The sequence below is a fragment of the Eleginops maclovinus genome, chromosome 20, assembly GCF_036324505.1.
Source record: "Eleginops maclovinus isolate JMC-PN-2008 ecotype Puerto Natales chromosome 20, JC_Emac_rtc_rv5, whole genome shotgun sequence".
NCBI lineage: Eukaryota > Metazoa > Chordata > Actinopteri > Perciformes > Eleginopidae > Eleginops > Eleginops maclovinus.
This window is the reverse complement of record NC_086368.1, coordinates 9,514,977-9,542,113: the sequence shown is the minus strand read 5'-3', so window position 1 is coordinate 9,542,113 and position 27,137 is coordinate 9,514,977. Positions and strand designations below refer to the sequence as shown.

At 39.1% G+C, this 27,137-nt stretch overlaps 1 protein-coding gene across 2 annotated transcripts in view; it reads right to left on the bottom strand.

Moving 5' to 3' along the window:
- Positions 1-27,137, bottom strand: part of LOC134883558 (metabotropic glutamate receptor 4-like) — a 167,242-nt gene that overhangs the window by 111,412 nt on the left and 28,693 nt on the right. The window contains exons 1-2 of one of the 2 annotated variants that reach the window (XM_063911975.1): positions 25,774-25,902; positions 22,769-23,812 (exon numbers count right to left, since the gene is read on the bottom strand). In XM_063911975.1, coding sequence (XP_063768045.1) covers positions 22,769-23,320 — 552 coding nt within the window. In that variant the 5' untranslated portion in view covers positions 23,321-23,812; positions 25,774-25,902. Of the gene's footprint in view, positions 1-22,768; positions 23,813-25,773; positions 25,903-27,137 lie in introns of those variants that run through there. The other variant, XM_063911974.1, reaches the window with a different exon arrangement.

Below are 27,137 nucleotides of genomic sequence, written 5' to 3'. Positions count from 1 at the left end.
CTGTGATAACTGTGACCGCAGAACAGCATTACAGGAAGACATTACAAGCATTCATTTATTGCCTTGTTACATACTTTAATTGCTCAATTGGATATAGAGACCCTTGGTTTTATGAATTGAGGAAGAGGTTGAAGATTGAAAGGTCGTATTAAAGCATTGTGTAATTATAGTTTAAACGACTGAGCTTCACTGAGGGAGCACAAAGCAACATGTGCCACTCTGGATTATGGCAGGAATCATCTTCATCGTCTGTCACTGAAGAATGACCAAACACTTTACCATTGATGATTTGCTTTTTCTTCTTTGACTATCTATTAAGGAACTAAGGATTCAAGGGCAGCCATGTTCAAAGAAAAATAATCATTTACTCTTCTAGTGGTTTTATTGGTCCTTGTCTGATGTCCCAATGTTGACTGTATTTAGTATAAAAGACCACCAGACTCAGGGATAGTTTTATACAACAGGCCATAAGACTGTGGAACTCTTGATCTCAGCCATTTTATTTTATATTCAATTTTTAGCTCATCTTCTTTTGTTGTTATTTCTACCCTGATTCTTCTTGCTCTTACCATTTTTTAATTTGTTTGATTTTTGAATGTCATATAATTGTGTGCATTGTTGGAGGAGCCTGGGACCTTACCTTACACTGTAGCTGTGCATACGACAATAAAGCCTTTGAACCTTGATTTTAAAAACATGAGGGGAAGACGCAGCCTAATGATCCGTGATTCAGTATGTAGCTGGAACAAGAGGCGGCTTGAGTGTTTCTTCTTGTACATTTTTTGGGGTTACTGTACTTGAAGTTAGAGTTGCAGCAGCGAAAAATACCTCTTGTGGTTTTTCTGCATATAACAGTATGTGCCTGGGGGACTGTGACCAGCCCAACTGAGCCTGTAATATACATATAACCATGCAACACACCCACTCATACGTTCAGATAACTCATCTTCCTTATAGCACCGCTGACATTTCAGACCATTGTTTGTCACTGTCATATTTTCCGGGCCTCAGCTTAAGGGAGCATCCATGTGCACTCTGCACTCATACATTTTTCATGAATACCCACCAGGGTTCCTTTGAAAGACGACGTTCTATAGCCAGCCGTCAGAGTTTGGATTCTGTGCCTGTGATATGTGGGAGAGGGGAGAAAATTACATTGCCCCACTGATAAAGGGCACAGTAGATGAAAACGCCTGATAGAAGTGGAAGATTAATTACAATAACTGTGCCCAAGTATCCAAAATTCACCAGATCATCTTCTTTTTAAGCATAATCACTCCTCTTCTGTTATTGGTGTATTTCAAATAGTACCCTTGCTGACACACTGGACTTTTATTATTTCATGGCAGGAGCTATGGCTCAACAAATGCAATCAATCTCTGTAATACAGCGGCCTGCATCAGACGCCCGCTCCATTGCCCGGCCCCTCAGGGACTCCTGAACTGAATGGGACGAAGTCAGCTGTAGAAAGTGAGGATAACACAAAGGGAGTGAGCTCATTCAGCAGCCAAAAGCCCGATCAACTACAACATGAAAAATACGATGAAATAGGAAGGGTGAGGGAGTGTCGATTTAAATGGAAAGAGAAACCGACAAAAGAGATATTCAGATAAACACAACAAAAAGGTTGACACGATCGGGAAAAAAAACGAAAGGAAAAATATAAAGGCAGTGGTGGAGGAGTGGAGGCATTTTCTTTTATTTAAAAGTTAAACTCCTCATCTTTTTACTCCCACAGGTTCAGAAAGATGCTGCAAGGACGGGACGCTTAATTAACTTCGGCTTGTTCACCTCTGAGCTCAATTTTTTTAAATAAGCTCTCCCTACAAAAATGTCAAAAATACAATTATATGCTACACTTATTCCTGACAATTCAATTATCATCAAACATAAAAAGTCTTAATTTCACACCCAGAAAATTTTCAACAATGCCATCGGTTAAATGCTATATGATGTAGAAAAGGCAGCCAAATTAGGATCTGAAGAGTCATGCCCATCAGCAAAACACTCAGAAAATAATTTTAGTCAGACAACTCACGTGTTTCATTAATATGTTTATTAGAAACAGTATATAGTTTGAGTTTGGCGTCTAGGCTCGGGCCTCATCACTCCACATATTAACATAGAACATTGAGTGATGATTATGTAACTATCCCCCGAGCCTACAGATGGAAGCTGGGGTGGTGGTGGGGCAGGCGAGCATCTCCAACGTGAACGCAGCAGCAACAGCAGCGAGGTGAACACATTAGCAGCGTGGAAACAGCAGTAGTAGCAGCAGCTGCATTAGCGAGGCAGATCCAACAGCTTAAATAGAGCGCCAGGCAGGAGACTATGTTTGGTTGCGAGTGTGACGAGGGGCGTTATGTGCGAATGTATCATTGGTGCTCGAGTTGATTGTCTCAACTAGCTCGCAGGCTTCACCCCATTTCTGCCATGACATCAGGGCCTGTATTTTCACAGACTTACAGCACATGGCTTTGAGGGCTGTATGGGACTGATAGCATTCCCAACTCATCATTTTCACCAATGTCAGAGGTAGCCAGTATTGGGAGCGACTTAAGGAAAATCTCTTTCCTATGAATCACATCCCACGGAGATTTGATTCACTGTTGCATGTATCTGTAAGTGATAAACATTTCTCCTTCTAGCTATTCACAGGATGGGTTCTATTGTCCTTATGAGGGGGAAGAGGTGCATGTAGAATGAGCAAAGAGCTCACAATTGTAGCAAAGACTTGAAACTGGGTTGGGTTTTATGCTAATTGATGCTCTGTGATGCCTTCAAAGAAGACTTATCTTAATTTGGTATTTAATGTGTGCTTAATAGCAATTTACCATAAAAAAACGTTTTGCACCGTTTATGAAAAAAAATCAATCAATAAAACCTTTATTACATCAAAGGATTTGTATCTATATTACATCACAACATAGCTTTAAACAACATTCCATACTGGGAAAGTGTAACTACAGCTGATCAAAATGACATTAGTACAGAGGCAAAAATAAAGCAATGTAATATTTAATCGCGTAAAAATTTAATTTCATTAAAATATTGTTCTGTTTTAAATTGTACAGCATACAAGATCTGAGGTCTGTGTTTATTCGGCCTATAACAACTATTTGTATTTTTCATATTGAGAGATTGGAGCAGTGTTTTTGACCAACAGCCATCAACGGAAACAAAAAGCCTGAGTGAACTCTGTCTATGTTAGAAATGCAAAACAGACACACCCACACACACACCCACACACACACACACACGCACACACACACACACGCACACACACACATTTTTGGGAAATGAGCATAATATTATGTTTCAGGCACAAATTACTAGTCTACATTCCTCCACTACTAATTGGATTGCATAGCAAATGCCTACACTGGACACCATCAATTTTCCCATTTGTCCTAGCTACAGTGAAAGGCTAAGGCTGGCATTTTGACACATATTTCTTATTGTCAACAAACATAACCCAAACTCATACACACATTACTTAAACAGAAGTAAATTGTGCTTTTGATGAGGACTGCTTTCATAAACATTTGGTACACTAGGGAGTTTATAAAGTGAAATGTACTTCAAATATAATACTATAATAGAGTAACATGTCACACAGTTCAACAGTATTGCTCATATATGTGTTTTCAACTGATTTTGGACCAAAAAAGAGATTTGTGAATTAGTGTTTGAAGATAAATCAGGCTTAAGGTATTCAGAAACGTGTTGGTGAGCTAAAGTGATGATAGAATTTGATGGGACTTTGAAAGTAGCATAAGGTTTCACAAGGCCTATCCTTTAATGTTAGGCATGTAGAACAACTTCATTTCAGTTCAGGTTTCAATAAAATGGCAAATTTTATGACAATGTTACTGGTTTGAGTTTGAATGCAAACAAATGTTTTTTCAAAGCTGCGAGTCTACACCAGTAAGGATCCTATTCAAGGATCATCTGGATGTTTTTAATATCTTGATTTTGTTTTGGGCTGTTTAGTTCATCTGTGGAAAAAATTTAAGCTAAAAACGTTCCTTTCCGTTACTGAGAAGAACAAAAGGGTGGATTGTATAAGTCATTCTCAGCGAGCTACCCTGCGTCACTCAGAGAGATAGTCTTGAAGAGTAGCTTTTACCTCATGACTTTTGTTTGCTTCATGAATAGGCTAATTATTTTTATTGTTTATTTAGCTTTAGTAAAGCTAGCTTCCTCTTGTTCTGATGGGCCTACCTCTGTATTCTTCGCATAGACTCGTGGAGTTTGAAGCTGCGTTGGGTCGGATGTGGGATTGTTGAAGATGTCTGCAATTACAATATTTATGCTTTTCCTTGTTCAATATTAACCTCCCGCACTTGTTGTAGTTGTGCATTAAAATGAAGTGGTAGATAGTCACAATGATGCTGTTATTGAATATGTTGTGGGTGAACATAATAAGTGAAAAAACAGACCTTGTGTATTGATAAAACAAGCTTGACAATTAAATACTTCAGCGTCTCACATCTCAATAAATGGAAAAGCCATTAAATCCGTCTAAATAGTCAGCAATAAAAGGATTTTTAAAAAAGTTGAAAATGCACTAATGGTTTGGCTTAAAGAAGGGCAGGTTAATACGTTTGGGGAAGACTAAACAAAGTTCTGATTTTAGAGCTTCACATTTGAGTGTAATGCTGTACAAACTGAATCACATCACTACTGCTACCAAACTACGGGTTGTATGCCGTCGCCAACCAGTAAACTTGGAATTTACATCCATGTCTGTTCCAAATGTCTTCATAATTTATCGTATCAGATATTTGCTTGTAAATGTCATAAACAGTGTGACATGTGTTTTGTGATGTCACATTGACCATTCTATTCTGTTCATAAACACCAAGTGGACGTTTGGGAATTTGAATATATTCCCTAGGTATTCCTGAGATGACGCATGCATGGTACAGAATTAAGCTCAGGGTGTCCTTGACCTTTGAATCCCAAATGTGAATAGTTCATGTTTGAGTTCAGTTTGTGCCACATTTAAAAAGTATTATCTAGCTGTTGTTGAGATATCAAGTTCATTGAAATTAGACTGACAGATGGAAGGATGGACGGAGAAACTAAAACAGATTGCCTCCTGACTTTCCTGCATGGAGAAATTCATATCAGAATACCCAACTATGTCTCTCTGCACACCCTTTATATGCACATCTATCTGTCACCAGAGCCACACCTGTTCAAAGTCAGATTTAGCAGCCATGCCTAGTCATATTTCTGTCATGTAATCTTAGCATTCTTCACAAATTTGACTAATACACCTTTATCCACCAGTTGCACTATGAATCGAGGCCTACATTTACATGATAACGTTTTATCTAGTTGACACTTTTTTTTTTTTTTAAGTTTTGTGAACAATTGCACACCCTGTTGCAGCATCCTGCAGCTTTCTGCTAGAAGGGTCGGTGCTTACAGTGCCAAAAGTCCTTGGTGTCCCTTGAGTGTTTGACAGTGGGCTGAAACTGAGAATATAAAACACCTTTGGTACAAGTTTATTTGCACCTTTCAATTAAAACTTTGAGGCAAGCTTCACTGTGGTAAAAAGAAGATAGGGCTGTTTCATCAACATTTTCTTATGATTCTTCCAAGATGATTTTGGTTAAAACCCATATCCGTCTGGTTGAAATTCAAATATGAACTGTTCAACGTTCAGGCCCGTTCACACCAAGAATATTATTACCAAGACAACTCTAAATGTGTTGTTTGAAAAGTCATTCGATGGCTGAGTCCAGTTAATGGATGATTTCCATGCTACATTTTAGGGTTATTTTCGGTTAGTTATATTTTAAGGTAGTCCTATAGATAGTTTCAAGTTTCAAGTTTCAAGTTTCAAGGCTTTATTTGTCATATGCACAGCAGATACAGCGTATATGTTGGCAATGAAAATCTTATGTCGCGTGCTCCTCCAACAACTCAACATACATGGTGCAAATAACATAAATAAAATAGTGCAAAAAGAGAGAAGAATATTTACAATATCAACAATAAAGATTTGAGGATGTGAAATATATACATATGTGGAATACATTGAGAGTATTTAAACACTTTACACTGTTGAATGAATGAATGAAGATACCTATAGATGGTTATCATAATCATCCATTTAATGAGAAAGGATGGCATTTTTTTGTTTTTCTGAATAATTTGTTTATATACTAACATTGGAAAAGTGTCAGGGATGTCTAAATTAAACTCTAACGCCTTGATCCTGTCGATGCAGTCCATTTGTTTGGCTTGGTGTTTTCAGATTGTTGTGTGGTGAAAAAGGAACTCATTCTTCAGTGCTCATTTTTGTGCAGAGGGCAGCAGATTTTTTGTTGTTGTTTTTTTCACAGCTTAACGTATGTTGGTGTTTGGAGGCATTCATTTTTCTCTGCAGCCTGACCAAAGCTTTTGTCCCTGCTGAAGAGAAGCTCACAGCATGATGCTCTCATCATCCTGCTTACCAGTAGAAACAACATCCTGTGGATTTGAAGGGTCTGAAGTTATGAATCTTTTGTGATGCACCCACAGAGCCACAGTGCACTGATGGGCTATTTTATAGTACCAAAAGTAGGGCTGGGTTAGTAAATCAAAAAGCACAATATGTCTGATCAATTACTGCAAAATCTGGTTTCACCAGGCTGTATCAAATACTCCTAGTTTTTTTGTTAAGAAGGAAAATATCTCCTGTGTGATTAAGGCTGGACATGCCTATTTTCCATCTCACCATTCAGCCCAGAACAACAAGACACTCAAACGAGTTTTAGAAAGGCCAGCCTCTAGCACACAGTTTTAAGGAGGCTTTGGCCTCTTTGCTTCACTGATGAGCCTCCCCCGTGCACCTTTTGTTGCTCACTACATACCAGGGTTTATTTGTGTTCTATAAAATAATTTTCTATATTTCTTCTAATTGATAAGATCAAAAACATGTTGTGCCTGCTCGAGTCTTGACTACATGCTGATGCTCAGCAATATGGTGATTCAAAATATTCTATGAATTAGTCTAGTTGATGTCAGCTGTAATGTGCAGCTTTTCTACACACTTTGGATCATGACTAGAGTCCTAAAACAGAAGATGTGGGTAGACATTATCAAGAAAAGTTATACATTTTTGTTTCACAGTTTGGGTAAGTAACTTTAGAGAAACCAGCAAGAGTAAGCTAGATTTAATACAGTTTTCAACTGAAAATCCCAGCACAGTGTTGAAAACTCTCTTCCAATGGCAGTAGCTAGCAACACTAGCTCCAAAAGTTGCTGAATCTAGTAAGAAATAGCAACATAATGTGCAAGATTCACATATTTCCATTTGCTTTTTAAGGGTCATATTTGGCCAATTTTTTAAAGCCCTGGACCAAACCGATCCAAGGATACAACAGTGAACATAGGCTTTAGTCTTTCAAAGCTGACAGCAACTCCTCCTGTTCCTCACCTTCTGGTGAGTTGAGTTTTTTATATTAAAACGAGGCCAGAGCGAGTCCACAGCTGTTGAATCAGACTAAGCCCGAGCTTACAACAGCAGGCAGGACTGTAGTTGGTCTGTTGCTCCATCTCGTCCAATCGTGCACATGTATATTCATGACGTAGTGAAACATGGCGTCTATCTGAGTGACAGCTGAGCAGCGATAGTCTTCATGGTTAAGACACCGGGAAAAGCAAAGAGTGATGACAAGGAAAGAGATTGTTTGAAAATAAGTTGATTCTGTTTGAAGACAACAGCTGCTCTGACTTTGTGAAATTCAATGTTTTTAATATTTCCATAACATAAAATGTGTCTCATTTAACTGAACAGAGAAGTTAACACGCTAATGACAGCATAATGTTATTGTGACACCTTTTAGAAAATGTAAATCTGCAACATGTATGCTTTTTTAGTCGGGGATTGTAAAGTCATTTCTTTCTTAATTCTGGGAGCATAGTCATTCTTGTTTAAAGTGAAGGATTGGTACAGTTTTTAAAATTGCTTAACTATCCACGATTAGTGATTGATTAACTGCTCATCTTGCCAAAAAATGTGTCATCATTGTTTTTTCAACATCAGCTCAACCATTAAGATGTGCATCCAGGAAACTGCAGCTCTAACATTGAACATATTAATACATATTTCACTTTCAAAAAGTGTGAGACCTGATAACATCACACTATTAACTGCTGTGTCCTTATGTTACGCTGTTTGCTGCAAGTGAAGGCCTTTTGTCTGTTTTGGGTGACTATAAATGTATATACCAGTTTTTTGGTATTAACTAATTGTTGAAAAACTAATACAAATCAAGATCCATGAAGAATCTTCTTTTGCTCGTATCAAAGTGCACTGAATCGAAATCAAAGCGTGAGAAACTTCAGGATTCCCACCCTTTGCGCTCACATCCACATAGGCAGGACAGATGTTGCCTCTACAGAAGCAGCTGACAAGATATTGGTCAGAATTGATCAGACAGACACGCTATGTGAGTACTTAACACTCCCGAGCACTCAGAATTACCCTAATTGCCTCATTGATGCCGTTCTCTCACTCAAAGCATGAGCCTGGCATTAAACGTCACCATAAAGGTAAGTGAAACCCGGGAAAAGTGTCATAATGGGTATTATATTTTCTTCTCAGCACTACCTCATTCATCATCACTACAGACAGGTTTACAGTTTTAACGCCACTGTATATTTATAATATTTGTTATTTATAAAGATAGATAGATTGGATACACACAAAATTACTACGGGCTTGCTAAAGATGATTCTCGCTTTCTATGGAAAAAATAATTTCACACTACTCTCCTTCCTTAAACCCGGCTAATAGAATTTATTTGCTTGAGCATCTTTGAAATCCCCATAAAGACACCCTTTGTATTTCCTTTTTTCTTTTCTTTTGGCACAAACACTATTCATTTCATCAAATTATTAACAGTCGAGTGTGACACAGTGCTGTCTCGGGGCAGCTTCCACCATGTGTCTGTTATGTCAGCAGAGCCTGGCAAAGCTTGGCTGCGGCCAGTATTCGCTGCATGCACCATCTTGGCCAGAGGCATTTTCAAACGGAGGATGGGTTCCCAGATCTCTTCATCATCACGAGTGTGCCAGACATGTGTGTAATGGTCTCTCTCATGCCTCACTGCAGACTGTCTCCCGTTCACAAAAACTACATTCAGCATTGGAAGGTGCCGGGTTGACAAACGCTCTTTCCTGAATTCCCAACAGGTCCAGTGGCCTTTTCACAAACAGATGCCCAGACTGTACACACACACACACACACACACACACACACACACACACACACACACACACACACACACACACACACACACACACACACACACACACACACACACACACACACACACACTTTGAAGGCACTTAAGTACAAACACAATCACCTGACTGCCCACGCACATGCACATTTGCACAGGCTGAAAGGCAAAACACACAGGTCAAGTTTGTTTTCCGTTTGTCTGAACTCAACTGGCATTTGTTGACTTCAGTGTGGGACTGACAATCACTATAGGTCAAAGCAAATTGCTTTTTGTCCAAGGTGTCTTGAAAACAAGCCTCCCTAAATAATTACTCACTCAACCACCCTCCAGCAGCAAGAGAAGAAACACTGGGTCTTCATGTTTAGAGGCAGATATGATATGCCTGATTTCATGAACCAGAATGAAAAAAAATAAAGTGCCATAACAGGATTCAACCCGTCTCTTCAATCTGACATTACAGCATCTTGACAATCGATCTGTGCTGCTCAGCCAGGCTGCTTGATAAGAAGTCCTCAGACTTCCCATAGACGGCTGATTATGTTCTGTGTGCACAGCCTGGCCTTTTCCCTGTCTGACACCAGTCTATTACAGCAACAATCTCTAAGAAGCTGTAATCACCTGTATAGCTGTTGCGCATATGATAAGGATGAAAAGAGCATAGTAAAGCCACCTAAGACTGACCTGGCCATCAGAGATCAATACATCATCTTGTCCAATAATAAACCACATTGACTTTCCCCTTGTCAACAGATATATTAGAGCAAGGTGTGATATGGACTTTCAAAATAAAATGGCATCTACTATCAGCAGTTCGGCCACGACCAAATCACTCAATACCATGTGTTCACTATGATAAGGTATGATGGAACAAACTGCATGTCTTTTCATAGTTTTTCTGCAATACTAGGACAGACCTTATGATGCAATCACATAGTTCACTGATCCGCAAATCCGGCCATGAAAATATTTAATCAAGCTGGTGTAGCTCAATATCAAATCAATAATCTTCTCACAGCCAGATTAGCGCATGCCAAAGATTGCAATGGCTACAGGCCTTGTTCAGTGTAAAATATAGTTCAATACAGTACGGGGCCATTTTTTTCTTAGTTTTCTTAAGGTATTCAAACGTCAATGTAGACCTGATTGGATGACTTCAATTACAGAACAACCTCATTATTTGTTGCATAAATGAAATAAAAGTTTTGACTATTAACAAAAGGAAATGATAAAAAACATTACAAATAAAAGAGAAATGTAAAAACCTATTCAATTTCAGTTTACCTTATGAAGCATTTATTACATTGAAGTTTTTAAAAACATTGAATGTAAGCATTTTTGCTTTTGTGTGAATGATCAATTATAAAAGGGGCACCATAATGCTTAGTTTCAGGTTCATCTTTGTATTTTGTGCCTCTACTGTGACATGTCTCCATGCTTTAATGATCAAAAAGGTCTTTACTTTTCTCATACTGCCTGTGCTGCAGCACCTCTTTTCACCCTCTGTCTGAAACCAGAGCCCAGTCTGCTCTTATTGGTTAGCTGGCTGGCTCTGTTGTGATTTCCCAATCACTTTGAGACGTTCCGCCTCTTAGCCTGTCATGTAAAATGTGTCTGGTGGGGAGTGAGAAAATCCTTCCGAGGGAACTTTGGGATTTTAGCCTTTAGCGACCTATTATATGCACAAAAAACTATAATCACATGACAGGAAAGGGAAAACCCAAAAAGCCAGATACAGTAGGGCCCCTTCAAATAAAATATATAAAGTTGGCGGTAAATGTTCTGTTGATCGTCTAATCACTAAATCAAAAATAATTCAGATGTTGCACCACATTGTTTTATTGTTTGCTGCAACAAGGAAAGTACAGATGAATTCAGCTTTAGTAAAACCAACAGTAAGTGGCAGCAAGTGTACTCATGGCTTTGTAGTGTAATGCATTTACTGCACTGTTAAATGTTAAAACATCCCTTTTTACACAGCTACATTGTTACACATCAATAATGTATGATGTTGAGAGCATTTTGTGACAAAGCGTCGTAATCTTTGTTTATGTACAGTGAGCCCACTTTACCACAGCCTGCTTTGTCTATCTCTACCTCATTTTCCAGAACAGATTTCACAACAATGCTCAGAAAAAATGGGTTCTCTCTCTGTGTATGATGCAGTGTATAGATAGAACACAGTCTGTTCATTCCTTATGAAATATTCTATTGAAGCAACAATCAGTGGAAAATAAATACATTTGGGTTATTTGAAGTAATCAATACATTCCTTTACTGTTTATTAGAATAAAGAAAGGGAAGAAGTATGCATCAGGCATAAGGCAGAGAAAAGGATCTCACACAGGCTCACACTTTTAGAAAATTGAGAGTCTAGAGGTGTCTTATAACAGTGGGAGGAAACTCACACCAGCATGAGGTGAACAGGTTTGAAAGCACAACTACACACACGAAAACTGATTCAAAATATGTTATTCTTGATGGGAAATTAGCAGTGGTGTAATGTAACTATTTACTCAAGTACTGTACTTAAATACAATTTTGAGGTACTTTACTTAAGTATTTTCATGTTATGCTACTTTATATATTTCTACTTTGCAACAATTCAGAGGTAATTTGTGTACTTTTACTCCACTACATCTATTTAATACCTTTAGTTTCTCTGCAGATTTGGATTAATGATGTGAAATATAAAAAAACTTAAATCAGACTTTAGTTTCACCTGGAGTAAATCCTAATTCCCTGCAGTATATAAAGTTATTAAAACTAGCTGCACCTTTACCAGCTTTGATAAAACTTTAATGATCAATATGTATAATCAAAATACATAATATACATTATTCTGAAATAGACCAATCTGCATAATGAGTGCTTTTTACTTTTGGTACATTTTGATGCTAATTGTTGTGTACTTTTACTTGAGTAACATTTTGAATGCAGGACTTTTACTTGAAACACAATATTTATACGCTCTGATACTTTTACTTTAATCAAGTTCAAGATCTGAGTACTTTTCCCACCTCTGGAAATAAGTAGATCCTCATTTTTATTCTACTATGTTTATAAGAACGCTTCAAAACATGAGCAACTATGTATGGTATCTGAAATGTTCTGATTATCCACATATTTTTCCACATGCAATAAAAGTATCACATATAGAGTACAAGTATAAAAAAGGCTATCAGTCGCAATTCAATAATATAACTGTTAGTTCAATGATTTGAAATGGGTGTAAAATGACTCTTTCACCGACTGATTAGGGGCTAAAGGAAAATTCTAAAGCTGTATAATTCTTTTTATACTTCATTTGAATTATTCAACTTACAATATCACTTATTCATGTACTTGGTTATAAACTTGACGTGTCCAGTAGCTTTGAGGCTAATGTGAAATTTGCATTCATGAAATATCTTAATGTATGGTGTACATGTACATGAGCTTTATCTTATTATTCAGAATGTTTCCCTCAGGCATTGTGCAGTGTAGCCGCGTGTGTGTCAGTCATTCTGCCAGCTGCTGTGCAGGATCAGCTGCAAGGTAATTGGTCCAGTTATTTTTGATGTGTGCTTTCAGCATTTTGTGTAGTTATTTGTCAAACCAGATTGCCAACATCAGAAAGTTAAAGTCTTAAAAAGATGAAAATCTTAAAGAAATGCTACATCTTCTGAAATCTGCTCTGGTGTTTACTGATGAAGAGTGACAGAACCATTACTCCTAAAAAGGGAGCATTTTATTTCACAGTTTTGGCTAATAGAAATGTTTTTGAAAAAGCTGATACTTTTCTGTCCAACACTAGTTTTGAAGGTGACAGATGCAGATTATGTTTTGGACTTTTTCGAAGAGATGCAAGTAGACCACTGATGGCTATAATAAATAAAGTTATAATATTTTGAGGGGAGCTTTACTACAAAAATAGAGGCTGATGTTGCAAGGCTTTCAGATGTATTTAAAAATGTAAGTTACCATTTGAATATAGATAGAAATGTAATATTAATTCTATATACAAGTCATTTAAAATGATACATGGTTTGTATTTTAATGGATGGAAACACAGAGGGTAAAGGGGGCAGAGAAAGGTGATGACGTGCAGAAAAAATAAATACACAGCCTGTAAGACATACATGCACATATGTGTTCAAACGCACCCTCCCACACACATAGAGACAAACACAAGAGTTTCTGGCATGTGAAGCAAGTCGACAGATGGTAGAGAGTCTGGACTTGGATTGTAAATGGACGTTTGTCAACTATTGAAGGAACTGAAATGTTGTTACGTCTGATTTGTAGGGAGAGTCAGTCGCTAAGGATTGTAGAGATGAAATCACAATTAAGATTTGCTAAATTATAAAACAATATAATTAAACAGGAACACACTGCAGCACAGAGAAATCCTAAAAAGGGTTAAATTCTCTTTGTTGATAGGAGCAAAACCAACAGACTGAAGAGAAATAGAATACCTTTCAGAACGAATCACAAGGAATGTTATCGGGAATTGTTCCTAAATTGAAAATGCTTTTAATCACCTCAAATCTTTTAGTGTTGTGAAACCTTTGAGACAATTTGGTCATACATAATCACAGTTGTTTTTATTAAGTGTCTGTCTTGCAACCTTGAGTGTCTTTAGAACACAAATGCTTCACCATGAATCAACATTTAGTGATCAAGCAGCAAAACAACCTATAATGACAAGTGGAAATGAAGTATGTCTGTATATGTTGTATGTCTCTGTTATGCGCTTATAAAATAATCACACATAGTATTATTATACCCCAACTTTCAAAATAGGGATAAGGACTTTAGATTTATCAATAGGTAGTTTCTAAACATCACTAAATATTATTCTCACAAGAGAAAAGTAGTTTTCTGGAAAATGCATCATATATGCAACCTTTGTAAACAGGTAATCACAAAAACATATCACCCCGTAGGTTGTATTGGTACCATCAGTTCCATAATGTACTGCAAATGTATGATGAAATGAATCATTGTTGAGCTTTATAAAGTTGAGGCAAAGCATACATAAGTGAATATTTCCCTGAAATGTGTAATTCAGGAGAGACACAACCTGAAATAATGATTTCCAATCTGGTGGCTTATAAAATAATAAACACTAATATCTACTACTGTTACTCTTTTGGTGTCATTTCCTCAATTTGTTGTGTCTTTAGGATGTCCTGGTCATTTTATCTTATCAAGACTCCAAATTATTCCACTTACACAGGAGAAACAAAACAGTAGACACATTTAGCTTGTAAAAAAAGTCACATGAAGACGGTTCTCTTACTGAACGAGTCAAAGTTAAAAAAGATTGGAAACCACTGACTTGAAAAAATAGCCATTAATCAACAGCTATGCAGTACAAATGCACAGTATTAAACTGCTTCCCAGGTCTAAAAAACCTGTAGGAAATGTCTCTGCAGCACACCCATCCATCAAATCTGAGTCATTCTGTGAAAAGCTGAAGTATTTGGTGGGTCTCATTTAGGATTTGGCCAAATCAGGAAAAAAAAAAAACCACTTTGCACGAAAGGCCCCTTTAGAGACAGAGCGAGCGTCACACTGTAGGAGCAGGCAGTGTGCATGAGCTGAATTAAATGACACGGATGATACTGAAGCCCCTGTGCTGGTCAAAGAACAAAGAGTTACCCAATGAAACAATTTCTGAATCAATACTATTACTGTAGATTAAATATCAAAGAAGAGACAGGCAAAACGTTGACTTAATAACAACATCAAACAGACAGGCAGCATTTAGTTAATGGAGTAGTTTTAGGACAGAGGGCAGAGAGGTTTGCGGGAAAAAAACATAGCAAATAAAAATACAGAAAATGGAAAAGTATCACCTCCCTGAACTGAGCAGGACTATTATCTGCAGCTCCCACAATGGCTTACTGTAGACCGACCAAAATGGCTTTCATTTCAAAATTACATCGTAACAATGCCTTATTTCATTTTCTGTTGCTATCAAAAGGGGGCCTATTATGGTTTTTAGGGTTTTCCCTTTCCTGCAGTGTGTTATATAGGTTTTTGTTTATGTAAATGGTCTGTAAAGGCTCAAATCTGAAAGGCCTCCATTGGACTCTTTAGCTTTCTTCACTGTGTAACGTCACTTTATAATGTCACGCCACTGCGTCACGCCACTGCGTCACGCCACTGCGTCACGCCACTGCGTCAAGCTTACTTTTGGCTAGTGCTCCAACACATTGTTGTGATGGGCTAAGGGCCGGGATATTTCTAACTTTTGACCTACTGACGCAACTGAGCCCAGTCCCGGACCTGACCATTGTGCTGCCCTAGGCATAATTTTAGCAGGCGCCCCCCGAGAATGTAGTAAGTTCTACTGAAACCTGGCGGTAAGTCCAACATTAATTGTTTTTTTTTTTTACGGTGTGACTTGAATGTGCTTTCCTATATTGTACACCTGTGTCACTGAACTACATAGTACGTGGCAAATTGCTGACATAATAATTCCGACTCGCGTTTAAACAACACTTACTTGCATTCAAATTAAAATAAAATGCTTTACAAGGAAGAAAACACTAAAAGTCTTTAATGGCTTCATAGTGAAGCAGTCAATGTGAACAACCGCATTGTCACTGGCTCACTGAACGAGTGGGTTTGGTTGAAGTGAGATGACTCGATGGACTGATAATAGTTTATCTTGATTTAACTGTCATTCCTCTAAATGAGCTGCTAAATCAATCGTGACACAGGGCCGTCATTTAACTGTGTCACTGGAAGGTTTATTGGGGAATAAAAAACATCTGCACAACGTGAGATGAAGCATGAAATTTCATGGAATGAGCCCTTTATATTTTTTTTCCTTGTTTCAAGAAGTGTAGAAACACTACAAGGTTAAAATTAATAGAAATGTAACAGTTTTTATATGATGACATAAAATAAATCATATTATTGGTCACAGTAGCTAAAAGTGAGGGCAACCACTATGATGAAATGCAATAAACAAGGCCACTCATTTTCAACCAAGCAGAGATAAAAGACCTTGTGGAAGAAAAGAGAAAGTTTCACATAAAATTGAACCACTCATGCTCGATTTAAAAACACTGTCAAACATTCAATTTGTATCGTATACAGAAATACAGGAAGAAACATGAGTAATAATAGAAGATTATTAATACCTTACTCTTCAGATGGATTTACCTCTGATCTAATTCTGTCCAGATTCTAAATTAAAACAAGAAGCATGCATTTAAATTAGAAGATTAGATTAAATTGTTGTTAGAAGCTGAGCATAAGCCAAGCAGCTAAAAAATGTAATGCTTGAATAGGATGTTTTGAAAAGCTGATAAGCAGTTGATTCTAACAAAAACATGTATAATGACAATAGTGTTTATTTAGACATCATTCAAAAAGTTAGTTAACTAACAAGTGGAAAGCATTGGTTATGTGTCTGTGTCTGGAACACTCAACCTCACCTGTGAAGTAATGGCAAAACAAATATAGGACATTAGTACAACAAAGTTGCCATTACAGATAGTTCTTCAGGAAAATGGATTTTCATTCGAGTTGAAAAGACAAGCAAAAAATGTTCTTCTTTTCTAGACCCAAAATAATCATCTGTAAAAAGAAAAGAAATGTTTCATTCTAACTTAACAGTCACTGATTATTCTCAACAGGTCGGGAAGCTAAAGTGCCAACAGGAGCAGAGGATTAACTGGGGGGGAATAATCATTTACTCGCGTAAAGAAATTGCAACAAAGCAGATGGTGAGCACCTCTGGGAAAACGGGACATGGTGGAGCTTTGACCACAAAACAGGATCGGTTCGCATTCAAGGAATCATGAAAGAAAGCGTCAAGTAATAATGATATCTGCCCTCCTCTGCACAGACCGCTATGTGGCCGGGCATCTGCTTTCTGCCTATACTTAGACTGGGACTGACATTGCTAGCTTTTAGCTTACAAGTTGCCATGTAAAAGCAGCTTCTCTGAATGGTTTTTATTTATTTGTTAAGGTTACAAACTCTCAGAAGTGAGTCACGGTAGTAGCAAATGCGGCAGTAAAAGCAAACAGCCACTTTAGACACACTGTAAAAGGATGTTTAGTTTTTATTTAATTATACCCACAATTTGTTTCAAACCTCTACATCCATCCGGTAAAGGTGTGTGAATAAAAACAGCGAGAATCCCTACATAAAGAGAGAACATTTTGCACATTTGCGGCTTACTGTTTTCATCTTAAATCTGAAATGTTTTGGTCCGTTGTATTAGATTGTAGTACTTGGAATAACAGCCAATATACTCATATTCACTAATCGGTCTTAAAAATGTATTATTCAGCACCATGGTTCATTATTTACATGCTTTTACCAGCAGTGTCATGTGTAAAACCCTGCTGAATTCCTGAGAAAATAAAGGCTCAGTGATGGCAGCTCAGGGCAATCTTTAATCAACTATTCATAACTTACGATGTTTATCCAGCACTAAATTTTATTTGCTTTCCTTTTTTGCCGTTAGCTGTAAGCAATATTTAAGCACAATTTAACTGCCGAGCACTAATTACAGTAATGCCACATGAGAGCAGAAAGGCACAGGTATGGATCAAAAGTGAAAGAAATTATCATGCAGGTTTTATAGTTTTTGTTTTGTTGAGACCTTTATAAATCACCAGATAAATGATTCGGCATTGCAAGGCGGTGGAGAAGGTTCCTACACGATGTGAAGGCGCATAAACAATAACTTGTGGATCAGTGTCTCCAACGTGAATCATAAAAACAAGAGCATAAACTGAGGGCAAGAGAAAATGTCAAAAAGAGTGGGATGCTGAAGGCCTGTGTGCTCTTCCATGAGAACAATCATTTTCTTCTACTTTTCTTCCTCCAAATGGATATTTTTTTTACTCTTCTGTTGCCCCCATATTACTGAAACTAGCCACTTCAGTGAAAGCGAGACGCCTTGTCCAGCCAACACAGTAAACTCTAATGTCAGAACAAGGAGCCACCAAAATGCTTTCCAGTGAGCATTAAAGGCTAGAACACTCTGAGCTTCTTATTCCCGGGTCACTGCCTCTCTTTTGTGCTACTCATGTGCACCACCGAATGAAACAAATGAAATGTATCAAAAATAAATGTTCTTCTCACTGAACAAGGGCTGAGCTTTTTCTGTAGTTGAGTTAAGAAAGGAAATCCCTGTCAGGATCTCCTGCTGATGTACTAGACGAGACCTAGAAGTACAATCTGTGTCGCAGGTCATGCGTGTTAACTATGTGCATGCATCTGCTTCACAAATGAATAATGTACTCATCTGACGTATCCTGTCTGAGATCATGAATTATATTGTTCCTGACTACTTGTCAGAACGACTCCAACTTCTTGGGGAACTACACCAAAATTATCTCGAGCTGCAGATCCTGTGTCCCTGTGTTACCGTTACATAAGGTTAGAGTAAAATATTCATCAAGCTGCTCCGCAGCACATCTGTATGCAGCTGAGTGCTGAGGAAACACTTTTTCTGTAAACCTGCTAACTACACCAGGGTGGCTGCTGCCGGCTTTAAAGTGGTGTGCGTGCAAATTTGCTTGATTGCTTTTGTGTACGCTTGTGTGTGGGATTTATACACACATAGTGTGTGTGAGAGTGGTAAAGTTTTACACATGCGGGTGTTTACACAAGCATGCTTTAATGGACATGTCTAAGAGTCTGTCCGTCTTCATCGGTATGCTGAGTTTGTACTCCTGTGCAAGCATCGCCTTCATTCAAAACAAACATTTATGTCTAGCCACAGTGCTCATAGATGTCCCTCGTCTCTCCGCATGCTACATCATGCAGCAAACAATGTCTTGCTGGCGCAGGGCAGGTTATGAGGTGGTCATAAAGTTAAATTGGTTACCTACCGGAGCCATCAGCTGCTCCGGCCAGGAGAAGCAGCTGGCATCTGGCTGACCTGAGGATCTCCCCGGGACAAACCATAACTCAAGACCCTGCCTAAATGACCAGTCTCCATTAGAGGTTTACTGTTTAATCCATATAACTGACCGGACCGCTTTACATCACTTCAGGAGCTTTTTCTAAATGTTGTAATGACCGTTATTCAATTACAGTGGATGTTGAATGATTGACAACTACCTTGGATAGAGTTTGATTTTCAATACATCGGCTCAGAAACCCTGGTGATAGTAAGAGAAGATGGACTGTGTTGATTTACTCAACCTGTAGGCTGACTGAAGCGTCTTTCTTAACCTCCAGCTGTCTTAATGTGAAAAGGCAGAAGAGGGGAATGCTAATATATACAGTATATATATATATATATATATATATATATTTAGGATAAAGAGAAAGGAGATCAGAGGAATCTAAATTAAATATGCAAGGACATCGCTTGCGTGCATTAACAAAGAGGGAATGAGCACGGTGCTAATGACGAAGGATTTAAGGCTTCCATGTGAGAGAGGGATCAAGCACACGCTGCAGGAGAGGCTCATTACTGTGACCCACACCAGCTCCTACTTGTGAGAGTGTGCATATAGGCATATTTTATGTGTCAGTGACAGAAAGAAATATAGAGTTCATGCACAGGGCTTTGCATGCTCCACTGTGTTTATCAATGGATTCATATTTCCCCGCAATACGCCGAAGGAGAAAACAACATGCGCACACAAGACATATAAAAGATGCATAAAACTGTGTTCTGTAACACTAAGTTCACTGTGGTTAACGCTGGAGACTTCGCCATGTGCGATACATCCCATGTGGTTTAAAACTGTGAAGGCAGGATGCTCTACAAAACATTTTTGAGTATTACACTAACCAATACAGAAAAAATAAATTACAAAACTAGGGCTGTATAATTAATCAAAATGTTATCTAATGGCAATATTCAAATCGCTCCAATTGAATGACGATCACATTTCCAACAACATTTAATTGATTTCAATTTTTCACTTAAATGTTATTTTTTAAATAAGGTCAAGCATGACAAGGATGGTAAACGATATTTCAAAATATTTGAATGTAGTATGATTGTGCAAATTTTGATCCTACAAACTGTATTCTACAGTCTTAAAAGGGACCCTATAATGCTCTTTGGGGTTTTCCCTTTCCCCGTAGTGTGATATCTGCGAAGGCTAAAATTTCAAGATGGAGTTTCTCTCGACACATCAACATTTTCTAAATCATGCAGCACTATTGAATGTAAATGGATCATGAGCCATTGAGGGTTAAGTATCTTGCCCGTGGATACATTGACAGCTGGGATCGAAAGACACAACCGTCTGGTACAAAGACGACCGCTCTCCCTCGCAGCCACAGTCGGCCATTAAAAAACAGAGCATCGGATCCACCAAACCAAGATCTGGGAATGTGCCAAAATCAGAGCCCTCACACATTTAGCTGATATTTGATGATAATTTGAAGGGGGTTTTATTATTTAATATCTATTTTTAATACCTCTGTTTAAAAATAAAAAAATAGCACTTTAGCTATGACTAATGATAAGTATTCATGGCCTCCGACCAGTTACAATACAGTGCAGCCCGCCTAAAAACAGACCACCTACACGTGTTTCACCTCAATACTCACTATTTTCACACCTAACATGATAATCAACAGTGGTGTGAAAACACCAGATATTTGCAGTCAATGAAATAAAAAGGTGTGTGTCCTCATCATGGCTCAGTTATAATATTGTATCACACACACCTCTCCAGCTTGGCATTGGCACAGTGTTGATCACACTGGAAGGCAGTAGAGGAAGCAGAGCCAGAGTCTGGGCTGGTTCAAGAGGAGTCTAGTATTTAGCTGAGAGAATCACATTGGCAAGCAGAAACAATATGGAGTCTGTATCTCACTGCTCTACCTTCAATTTCTGTTACCTATGGATGCAACTAACTGTTCACGACAGACGTCTGAGGCCCAGGCGGTACAGCGGTCGTCCACCAATCAGAGGGTTGGTGGTTCGAAGTGTCCTTCAGCAAGATTGCTCCAGATGGCATGAGGAGTGTGTGTGTGTGTGTGTGTGTGTGTGTGTGTGTGTGTGTGTGTGTGTGTGTGTGTGTGTGTGTGTGTGTGTGTGTGTGTGTGTGTGTGTGTGTGTGTGTGTGTGTGAATGTTCATCACTCCTGTATGGTAGCCTGTGGTTGAATGCTGACATGTTTTGTAAAAGCTCTTTGAGTGGTTGCAAAGACTTGGGAAGTGCTAAATAAAAGCAGTCCACTTACCATTTACCATGAGCCAGCCTTTGATCAAACAATCTTTTTTTTATATATATATATATATATATAAGAGTATAGAAAAAACGGCCATTACAATTTCCCGGCGCCCAAGGTAATGTCTTCTTTTTTTGTCACACCCTAAAGATATGGAGATTATTTTTAACATGATAGAGAGAAAAAGCACCTACTCACTTTACAATGACAAGTTGGAAAACAAATAAGGAAATTAACATAACAATAACATAAACAAATAATCAATTATCAAGATGGTTAAAGACTATTTTTCTAACGATTCACTAATCGAATCAACTCATTACCCTTCTCTATATCCACTAGCATGCATTCAGGTAGGACACTTCGGCCTTAGCTAATAAGACTTTAGACTTTGTAACCTGCTATGCTGTTAAGCTTGTATTCTCAGTGGAATGACAAGAACAACTGTTTTGCTTCAACTAAAAAAAAGGTGTAAATCTGCGGTTTGTTGGTTCACAATCCAAATGATTAACTTTAAAGACCAGCACGATCAAAATAAAAATGTCAAGTAGGTAGTAAGGTTAGAGGAAACCACTGGCATGCTGAGGTTCTTCTCTTAGTTGACCTCAGAAGCAACACATAAGGAAATATATTTTGAATCTGAGTGTTATCTGAGGAACAGTCCGTCATTTTCATAATACCACAATTTAAATAAGCCACTATTTTGGTGGTCCTGAAAAATGAAAGCGATTTGAGTGAAATCTGTGCTAAAATGTATAATTGTCCATGAAACAGTTCTTCAGAAAAAGTAATTATTTCTACATAAAACAAAAACATGTATTTTTTTCATAGCAATCACACCTTCAGTAAAGTACAAAGGGCTATTTTGCTTGCTACGGCAGGCTGAATAGAAAATACGTGTTCAATAATTCATCAAATGTACATGAACATCACATAATGTTTCCACTCTGCAGATGTAGACATTGGAAGGCAGGCTATGGGGTAAAAATGGATTTAAGTAGTATCCTATTAATCACTGGTGGATAGTGACAGGCAATACCTCACACTGCTTAGTAACCAACCCCTGCAGGGCAACCGACAGAGTGATGAGATTTACCAATTGTATCTTCTCTGTAAGTGTCCATTGTGTGGCAGCAGATCTCTAACACATGTGGTTCTATCACAATGCTGCTGTTCTTTCTGCTATTGTTATTAATTATTCACACACCGTATATACAAGGAGGATCAATAAACAAAAACAACAAATAATGGGTGAAAGTGTACATAAAGTATTCAGCAGCTTGTGTTTGTTTTCCTGCATTTTATACATACCAGGAAGTGCACATCCACACCTTCATAGAGAAAATATCTGTGCTGTCTTACCTTGAAAAGGCGCAGTATGTTGGCCACCATGATGGAGACGGAGCTGGACGAGGCTCCGATGACGCCCACCACCCGCTCAGGTTTGGTGATGATTGGTGCCCCCCCGCCGAGACACTTGACGTCCGTCCCGTCCTTCTCGATGAGCGCCTGCACGAAGGTGAGCGACTGCTCCAAGGCATGAGTGTCCCTGGAACAGGTGTCCAGGATACGCGCCCCCAGAGTGATGTTAGGCAGCAAATTATGGTCGTTATTGATGCGGTCAAGGGCAAAGAGCATGGCCTCCAGTCGGTGTATACCCTTCTCTTTCTTCAGCTCCCCACATGGCTTGCCATCGTGGCCCCTGGCGTGCACCGGGAAGAGCCCACCTAAGGAGATGTGCCCGTCGATGCGGATAGAGTTCAAATGTGTGTGTCCCGGCCCTTTGGGTTTGGCAGCCTGAGTGGCTTTCAGAGAACTGTAGAGGAGAAGCAGCAGCAGCAGTGGCAGAGTGAGGTTTCTCCGATCCGTCTTACACGCAGAGGGTTGAAACATGGCCGCGGCCCGAGCACACATCTACACGGCTACAACCGAACCCGGCAATCAGAAAAAAACAGAAGCCAGGTATTACTTGATGATGGCCAAAGGGTTAATTGCAATACCTTTTGAAACAGTTGGCACAGAAAAGGCTTTGTCTCATGTCTCTTCTCTCTTCCAGGCATTCAATTAATGCAGAACATGAGCTTGGTTATTTAGCAGAAAAAATTCTGTCCTCTTCCCCTCTGTCAGTCCCTCACTCCATCATTTGACCACAGTGGTCGGCAGCTGCTCTTGTGCCTGTTGTTGTTATTCACAGACTTGCCTATGGAGATCCTTCACTTGGGGCATTAGGAAGAACAAAGGTGAGTGATAAGCTTTTTTTCCATCTCTCCTTCCTCTCTCTCTCTCCGTCTCTTTCCTCTCCACCTCAATCAGAAGTTTTTAATCTCCCCTGTTCCCCTGGGCAGGGATTTGGTATATGTCAGAGCCCTCAGGCCTGCTTAGGTCCACAGGCTTCAGAGTGAATTCCTGAAAGATGAAAAAGAGAAGAGTAGTGAGCGAGTGCACAGAGAAAACTGAAAAAAGGCAAAGGGATTTGTTGTGGTGTGAGCTTTTCAATACCGCTTTTTTCCTTAACCTTTTAAGTGCAGCGTCATGTGGAATGAAGACACATTTCTACTCCGAAAGTCTTTTCTTTCTGTTATATAGTCTTCCTACGTCTACCATTTGAAATTCAAAGGTTTCCATAGGCTCTCAAGGTTGACAAGGCTGAGTCAGATCCCAGCGCTTCATGTTCACTTATCTCCCTTGCTGCCTAACACACTCAGCTGCTTTCACTGTAGTGTGGCAATCTCTAACTATTGTGCCTCCTATTTTTGTCCTGATTTTAACCTCAAACTAGAGATCATCACTACGACCATCACCCAGGATGCCAAATCAGGCCAGGGGCATTAAGTGGGGTGGGGGCAATGGCTTCTTGTTCACTTCCTGCCTACTCTTCTTTCCGCATTCCATGCTCGGACCAGACACAATTCCCAACAGCCCTCTTTTTGATCTCAACTGTATCCGTAAGGGTCCGTAACACCAGATGGGCCAGGGGGTGCAAATGGCAGCATAAAGTGGGGCGAGGGAAGGATTTGCCCCTATGTACCATTGCTTGGACCACACTTAACTGATAAAAGTGATATATCTGTGACTGAATCTAGTACAGTTGCGATACTATGGCTGTGAAAAAAATCTGTCCACTCACCGACAGACATACACCGATCACAACATTATGAGCACCATGAACCTCGTGTTTCTCAAACCATTCCTGAACCATTTTTGCAGTGTGGCAGGATGCATTATCCTACTGAAAGAGGCCACTGCCATTAAGTTATACCATCTCTATGAAGGGGGTGTACTTGGATTATGAAGGTGGTGGTACGTGTCAAAGTAACATCCACATCATTAGCAGGACCTAAGGTTCCCCAGCAGAATATAACCCAGAGCATCACACTGGCCTGCCAGCTTCCCTTACCCTATCATGGGAACTGACCATTGAAGACATGGAAACTTCCCACAAGAGCTGCAGTTGTTGAGATGCTCTGTCCAGCCATTGCAATTTGGCGCTTGTCGCTCACATCCTTAGCTTGCAAATTTGTCATGCTTCCAACACATCAACTTTGCTACCTAACATATCCCACCCACTGACAGACGGATTTCTAACAATATAGCCACCGTTCTTCACTTCACCTGTCATAATGTAATGACAGATGTAAATATGAAAAACACATTTTTCATTGGTAGTTCCCACTACACTTGATGTCTTGAGAAGCAAATATTGCGTTGATGACACAAGCATTAAAAACAATACCAGGGTCGATAGCTAAATGCCATAATTCTTACCAAAACTGTCAATTCACCCAAATACTGGCATATTGTCAACAAGAAAATGAATAAAAATCAATATCAAAAATGTCTGTTTAGGGATGGGCATTCGATTAAATTGTCTTAATCGATCGTCGGGAGAATTAACGATCGATTTTCGATTAATCATTCATATTTTTATATTAAAATTCACTATTTATAGGCTATATTAAAAATGCAGTGAACATACCAAAAACACAGCGTGTTTTCTTCATTGAGAGATGTATTACAAGATGGACAACTTTTGTCGCAGTTCAACCGGATCCGTTCAATGGTTGAACTTGAAAATATGCGCTGCTGTGCTCTTGAGCAGCGGAGCTTGCAGCTAGAAGCCTGTGCTCATGAACCCAACTGACCCTTGTTTTCCCCCAAAATAATAATATAAAAACACAATCATGTTAAACAATAACTTAACCAAAAATATATAATACTTTTAGTCTGACAGGTTTTGCCAAATTCTAACTCAAAACTATCCAAAAAGGCACCGTGTCGAGAAAGAGGGTGAGAGAGAGATTAGCCAACCTAACAATGAATTAGGCTAATTAACAAAGCTTCATAAAAATAACCACTAACTCCCATACAACTTCAGCACCAGTCTACTGATTTTTGTTGAGCCGACCTGGCAGGCTTTCGGTGAGCAGGACCGCTGAGTTAATTTGTCAGTCATCACTGATGTAGTGGCAGGTGATCGTGATGTAGCTCTCAGCTGTTAAAGTGGTCCAGCAGTCTGTGGTTAGAGCAACTCTTTCAGCTGTGCTCAGTTCTTCTAAGAGCTCCTGCTTCCGTTCTTCGTAGTGAGTTTCTATCAGTCTGGTGATGGTACGTCGTGATGGAATGTGATATGCTGGTTCCAATAAGTTTATCAGTTTTCGAAAACCTTCACCCTCAACAATACTTAAGGGCAGCATATCCATCTCAATGAACTTGCAGATCCCTTGGGTAATTTTCTCTGCTCGTTGTGCATCGCAGCTCCTCCGTGCTAACACCGAGTTGATGCTAGGTTGAGACCGAGAGCAGGATGCACCGCCACTAACCAAGGTCGGATGCGCGTGATTTTTCAAGTGGTGCATCATTTGAGTCCTGGACGAGTTGTACTTATACACAGCTTCGCAGTGTTGGCAGTGAGTCATTTTTTAAATCAAAATGGTCCCACGCCACACTTCGCCGTGACCTCTCCATGATTACTGTCAGTGCCCGATCCGTTCCCCTCCGGCTGCACATGCGCGTAATGACGTACGCGGAAACTCAACGTTTTCCTGCCCGATTTGTCTACATTTTACGGTATGTGACGGCAGCCAGATAGTTTACCTAGCCGGAAATAGCTGGTAGTTCACAGAAACTGTCTGTAGAGTTTATTGCTTGATATTGGCGATCGGAAACAGTTTGTTATTTTTGCGCATGTGCAGCTGGGGGGGAACAGATCGGGCACTCACAATTACTTTTGAAATACACGGAAACTCGCAGGTATCTGAGGAGGCCTGTGGCGTTTTTTTTCAAACATTGCCCCCGTGTGGTAAACGTTTGATTGCTGCCACATAGCGAATTCATTGAATTCCTTCAAGACTCACACTACGCAACAGAACCTGCATTAGTTTGATCGACAACAAATGAATGTCATCGACGAAATTCTTAATGATCAATTAATCGATCGTCGATTAATCATGCCCATCCCTAGTCTGTATATTAATTATAAAGTTCTATCTTAAGGCTCCGAATTTATGATAATTCAAGAACTGCATTTAGCATTTTTATTCCCAGGCATGCAGATAATCAGCTCAAGCACTTTTACCTTGAATCTGTATTTTTACAATCACATGTGGTGTGGTGTCTCAAATAAAAGAGGTCTCCAGAGAATTCCATGTACCGTAACAGTCTTACATGAAAATAAAAAAAATACTGAAGGTTTTATGGTTCCAGTAAAATACAAACAATGCTGTTGGCATTA